Source organism: Watersipora subatra, chromosome 2, assembly GCF_963576615.1.
Source record: "Watersipora subatra chromosome 2, tzWatSuba1.1, whole genome shotgun sequence".
In the NCBI taxonomy this organism is placed as follows: Eukaryota; Metazoa; Bryozoa; class Gymnolaemata; order Cheilostomatida; family Watersiporidae; genus Watersipora; species Watersipora subatra.
This window is the reverse complement of record NC_088709.1, coordinates 23,090,534-23,097,307: the sequence shown is the minus strand read 5'-3', so window position 1 is coordinate 23,097,307 and position 6,774 is coordinate 23,090,534. Positions and strand designations below refer to the sequence as shown.

Below are 6,774 nucleotides of genomic sequence, written 5' to 3'. Positions count from 1 at the left end.
TCACCCGCTAACACTGCCCACCCTTGTTTTATGACTCACTATTAAATTCTTTTGAGCTTCACGCTCCGAAAGAGTTGAATGTCTTGTACCATGGACTTCACTAACTGGCCTAACACCATGCATTCGCCTACAGAGAAACACTTGCGCAATGATAAATTCCCAAGTAGTGCGTTTATGGCAAAGCCTTAGATCCTAGCCCTAAGCTACTTGCGTATTGACCAATGTTTTTGTTGCATTGTCGGTTTTACTGATAATGTAGTTTACTCATTACTCCTGTTTTAGAATTGAACTTTCTGGACTGTCAATAAAAAATGATGATAGGCATGGGAAACCGCTGACATCAAAAAATTCAGAGACTGTTCAAATTAGTATTTCCTTCAGTGACAACAAACAGCATTCTACAAATTGGATATATTATATATATAATATATATACATACTTTTTTATAAATTTTTATAAATTATTATAAAATTTTTAAATAAATTTTTATAAATTATAAATTTTTAAATAGTCTCAAGAAATTGCAGAATAAACATTCGATTATGGCTCTTCTAGAAACATGAGTAGGTGTTTGCTTTTAGCTTATATTGTATCTCACTGAGGCTACACCCTGATATGATACAATGAATGTCTGTATGATACTCCTTCGAATATTTATTCACGAGAAATTTCGAATGCACTTGGTTCAATTGCTGGGATGTGCAATCTTTTTTCTCAACGTTTTAGCGACATAATAGTCAAGTTTTTTAGCGACCCGAGTTTTTCTGTGAGCTGCATCTTGTTTTAAAAAAAAAAGCTTTTAAAATGTACGCTGTACGTTTTTAAAATTCACGATGCGTGATTCACATTCTCTCTCTCCTCGGCCAGACAAAGAACTTCGTTTACCCTCGTGTGCTCCAGTGATGTATTTAGTTATGTATCTAACTTAAGCAGCCTTGTTTCTGACTTTTATTCACTATAGACTTCATTGCATCAGGGCAAATTACTTACCACATTCCTTGAAAACCAAACCAAAAAAGCTTCCACAAGTGGTTTGATCAAAAATATATTGAATAGAGCAAATGCCTTAAAAAATACAAATTAATTTGAAAAAAGAACAATTTTTCGTGTTAAGTCTCGCGAATGACAAGAATTAATGCAACAGCAATACTAGTACAGGAGGGGCATTTGGTGACTGAATGAGTGTCACCAATCAGAAAAAAAGTTTAAAAATTGATCAGTCAGTGTCGACTAGCTTCTAATTGGGCAATTCTGTATCAAGCTCTGTGATTGGCTGAAACTTTAAAATTTGCCTGTTTTCTTATGTGAGCATCTGAGGATTTCCTTCTGTTTTCTGGTTGATCAATTTTCTACCAGAAGATCAAAGTTTTGAATATTATATATTATATTATATATATTATATATTATTATATATATTATATACCAAGCATGAAACTATTAAAATCTCACACAATTTAAATCTCAAACTAACTTGTCAACACGTTACAACACTCGTCATTCCTTATTTTCATTACCTCTTTCACCCTCCTCTACTGGTGGCCATAGGTGGGTTGCTTATCGTGTCATCAGCATGGAATTCCTTGCCAATTTGGCTGAGGAAAATTAGTAGTCATGATGGTGTTAGAGCTGCTTTGAAGCAGTACTTGCTGGACTCTCTGGGATAGATTTGCTCCTGTTTCTATCGCTTAGACAACCTTGTTTTTTTCATTGACAATCAATCTCATATGTTAACTCGGGCTCTGTACCTCCAATAGCCATGCTACTGCGCATATGGCCCCACATTGCACCTTACTTTTTCTATAATCTTATTATGTCACGATTTAATGTGAAAGAAAACAAACAAACTGACAAAACTATGGAAACTTTGTAGATGGGTGGTTATGGTTGGTAAACTTTTAGCAATTTTGCAATTTTAAAGCATTAGGAAATGGATTACATCACACAAGAATTGAACTTGGGTATGCAGATTTGCAGCCAAGCGCACTATCAACTGCATCACTGAACCACATTGCAGCGGTGTGGAATGATCGCGGACATACTGATTACACGAGATGATCTCTCCCGGTGCACGAGACTACCAGCTTACAAACTACAATATAATTTTAGGTTTAGGTTCAATTAACTGAAAATATTGTTTCAATTCTAGAATGAGCTGAAGATATGCAGTACATCATAACTACGTTTTTATTTCATTTTCCATTAGGTTCTTTTTGGAGGTTTAAATTATGCTTTAAAGTTTAAACTAAATATAACAAATTCTTCCCGTCAAATTCTTTTAATGCAAGGTTGTGGGCTGCCTTTGCATAAAATTATATAGATTTAGTAACACAACTGTAGTATATTTTAAATATATCTTTATTACCTTAATTACATATATACATCAAATAGAGTACAAGCTGGTTTTTTAGCCCAATCGTAGACTCTGGAGAACTTATGTGATTGACTTGTAAACTTTTTGAAGCCATCAAAGATATTCACACTTTCGTAAAATTTGTTTATAACGGCGCTTTGAAATAAACAAGTAATGCCATGTTTACTTGCCATTAGATGACATATGGCAGTATTCAGAGGATGCGAATAAAAAAGCCGATCTATCGGTTAGCCACTGTAACAGGATAGAAATACTAACATGTCTCACTCTGTTCTCACCATATCCTTCCTGTCAAAAGAGTGAATCTGACTCAGCGAAAGCCAGAAATCATTTCAACCCTTGCATGCAGCTCTATGGAACAATCTATGTAAGCTACAATCATAGACAGTCTTAGTCACCTCGACTAACTGCAAAAGAGTGAGATATGATATGTGACCACAAAGTGTACACAATGAAAATAAGTTTTTTATTAGCGATTATATCATAATACTAATCAAAATGTAATACCTCAGGGGCAAGCTGTTATGTGCTGTATTACTTTAGCCTGTTGTAGGACTTCAACTAGTATCTTAAATAATGAAATTCAAAACAATCCTTGCATGAAGTTCAGTTCAAACATGCCGAGCTTACATCCACAAGTGAAATGGCTGTTGACTATAATAAAATATGTGAACAGAAGAGGTAAAATCGCTTGATTGTAGATATCAGAACTCATATATATTTAAATAAATAAACAAAAAAAGACCATGATTATAAAATTTAAAAAACTCAGATACATTTAATTTTTGAAAATTGGTTACAGACAGTGGATTAAAAAAATTGTCACACACTTTCTAGAAGTTGTCGTACTTCGCAAGTGTGTAAACAACTCCCTCAATTTTACGCAAGCGAGGTCACCCTGGCATGAATATTTCACACTATTGTATTCATAGCTAATTTCATTAACAAGTTTTCATAAAATACGTGAGATTATAAGTGAAGTATTTGTCTTATGATGATTTTGAATGACTCTTAGAGTACACCATTACTAATCTTGTTTGCTTTTGTAAGACAACGTTGACCTTGCTCCAAGAGACGACAAGGCTATGAAGCAGCAGATTGTTTAGCCTTCGTGAGAGCGAGTGACTTGTATAGCTTGGCTAGCTGTTCTTCTCTATCATCATTGTAGCAACCAAGAAATGAGTTGGGAGTTTCTGATGAAATGCAGACTGCATCCCAAAGGCTGTCATCTTCCATAACTTGTCCATCGTCCCAAATCAAATCAAACCCTACAAGAACCAGTAATAAAAATGCTTAAAAACATAGTTACAAGATTACAAGGGAATATAATTTAAGGCCGCCATTGGAATGAATTAATGTATGTATATGTCCTTGAGATTAATACGGATAATGACATACAACACAATGGTGTGAGCACTCAGACTACTATATGATTTCAGATATGATTTTATTTGATATTCTCTATAGCAAAAGTTGATACCACATCAGGCTTCATACATACAACAATCATCAAAGTAAAACTTTTCTACTAAGCTTGCTTATACATATAGCTGTATATGTAATAAAGTATAGGCTATAAGTCAGCATAAAGTGCTCGATACTAAAGTAGAGCTTACTATAAATTTGGTAAGAAATTTATTAAAATTTGACTAAGCAAAAATTACAAAAAGTTTCATATTACACAAAAGGTATGTAACACTCGATATGATAAAAACGCCAAGCCTTATTCACACACTTTATCATACGCCAAGCCTTACTTTAAAAACAGCGGAAATTGCAAATTATGTACTTTGGAAAAATATTTCATCATTTAAAGACCTGAGAAGGCAACTCTAAACAAACTCAGTGAACTAATATCCACGTGTAGACATTCTAAGAAACATCTTTTACGAAATAGCGTTACATAATGGAACCTATCCATCTACTTTTAATTTTTTTAGTAGGTTTTAATACCTGAGCTTTTATTTTAGTTTACCAGCTAATGCAGAACTTTGTGTATAGTCCTCACTAAGCATTTTATCTGATGAGTGTTACACACCTTTTGTGTAATATGAAACTTTTAGTAATTTTTGCTTAGTCAAGTTTTAATAAATTTCTTACCAAATATATAGCTGTATATATGTGCAGAGTGAGTTATAGCATAATATAAAATATAAAGAAAGCGAACAGCTAAGTGCTCTGCATGCTACATATACATGTATATAACAAACATATACATATAATATATATATATATATATATATATATATGTTTATACATACATGTATAAACATATGAATATATATGGTATAGTGTATATATAAACATATAAATATATACTAGATGTGCTACCCGGTTATAAACAATCAGCTTATAAACAATGAGAGATAATTAGAGTTGCCTGCCACTTGCTATTAGCTTGGTACATTGCCAATGGATAATTTGAGCAAGCTTACTTGTAAGAGCTACCACTTCTCACGGCATTACGCCATCACTTTGTGTCATGACCAAAAGCGGTAGCCTATTTGCTCCCATATAGCGACATATATTGCCCAGCGAATCTATCACGCTCGTGTGACTTAGTAAGGTGTCATACTGGCGGACGATTTGGAGATCAAATCTTCTGCTTTACGAATTCTATATGCTAAGATTTTAATAGCTATAGATGGACATATACAACGATGAACGACCAGCATTGATAAATATATATATATATATATATATATATAGTATAGTGTATAGAGTATAATATATATATATATAATATAAGATATATAGAGCTCTTAGTTGTTAGTGTGCTTTATATATATTTTTTTATATTAAATTTTAATTCACTCTGCACATGGTGTATCGAGTGTTTGTTGTATTGTTCTTTACAAAACTAGCGTCTCCAACATTAATAAATATATATATATATATATGTATACATAAATATATTTATGTAATTTGTATAGATATAAATTTATTTGTCAGAAGCAAATAGATTTTAAAAATCAAAGTGTTCACCTCCCACTCGTTTTTCTTTTCCACTCAGCCTGCCTTCCAGATCAATAACATTGAGGACGTCGGTGAGGAGCCCATACTTAAGCATATAATCTTCTCCACTGCTTGCTGTTAGTGATGGAGATGCATTGATTTCTATCAGCCAGGGCTTTAGGTTTTCATCAAGCAAAATGTCGAAGCCATACATTTCAAAGCAATGTTTATCATTAATGATGACTTTTTGCACACTTTGTAAGCACTTGATGAATATGTTATCCATCTCTGAAAATGTTTTGTCAACAGCTTCCCTTCCATGTCTAGCCGTGAGATATCGCCTCAACTGCTGCAGCGACCATTTGCTTCCTTTTTCAGGGTCATAGTCAGGGGCTGTTTTTTGAATCGCCACATTGGTCAGGTGAACATATGAGTCATCTATTGACTCGAGAGAGTATCTCTGGTTGGAGAACCGAGCAAACCCGCTTCTGTACAACCAGGCTTTGAGAGGGTTGTAAGATGTCACCAGCACATAAACTCTAATGTCAAATTTTCTTCCATTAATTAAATATGGATTGTGAATGTATCTCTGAACAACATACGTTTCAGGTGTAGGGATTGAAGGGTCTGGGTTAGCGCTATACTCTCCTTTTTTCCAGTCTGTTATGTCTTTCAACTTTTTAAACAAAAAGATACCCTTCCCTTGAGATTTTGCTACTGGTTTCATTATCCAAATGTGTCCCAGAAACCTCTTGAATTCTTCAACAAAGATATGGTATTCAGATGGAAGCTCAAAGGTTGTTGGATAAAACTCAAAGGCTTGCCCTGACATTTTACCATTTTCTCTCTCTACAAGCTTTTTCATTCTTCGAAGATTCTTTACCATCAAGTTTTTGCGTGTCAGCTCATAATGATTTCTGAAGTGGCAAATTCTCACATGTTCTTGAAAGTATGTGTGATCATAGTTTTCTTTCAACCACTCTCTGTCGCACCAATGTATGTCCCACTCATTTGGCTGAGCACTCTCACTAGTGACTTCTTGCCATCCTCTTCCTCTCATAACGTCTGCTATGGTGTTAGACAAAGACGTCCTAAACCTAATTGGTCTATCTATAATACCTTTCTTAAGATCTTTTCTGCCCATATTTCCGATCGAAATCAACTAGAAAAAGTTCCACGATTCCTTTTCATATCGACTGTTTACCGTTTACTAGGCTATGTGTCTCAACAATGCTACACACACCAAGCGTTGTGCTTATTCGTCCAACTAGCTAGTCATTGACCAATCATTAACCCACACCAAGCTTAGATTTTCGAGAGTGTTCTATTATTATTAAAGGAGTAATATCTAACACTTTTAAACTGTAGGGTACATTTTTTGCAATTAAATAAATTAAAATTTACTATATAAACAATTTAAAGAAGTTGTGAATTAAATATTTGCATAT

The 6,774-nt window shown here is 33.9% G+C and overlaps 1 protein-coding gene across 1 annotated transcript; it reads right to left on the bottom strand.

Annotated features, from left to right (window-relative positions):
- Nucleotides 1–3,113: 3,113 nt before the first annotated feature.
- On the bottom strand, nt 3,114–6,458 carry LOC137386958 (probable tubulin polyglutamylase TTLL9). The gene is made up of 2 exons (XM_068073205.1): nt 5,357–6,458; nt 3,114–3,639 (listed from the first exon to the last, which is right to left on the bottom strand). The coding sequence occupies exons 1-2, from the start codon at nt 6,384–6,386 to the stop codon at nt 3,455–3,457; spliced, it is 1,215 nt and encodes a 404-aa protein (XP_067929306.1). The 5' UTR covers nt 6,387–6,458; the 3' UTR covers nt 3,114–3,454.
- Between the last annotated feature and the right edge of the window lie 316 nt (nt 6,459–6,774).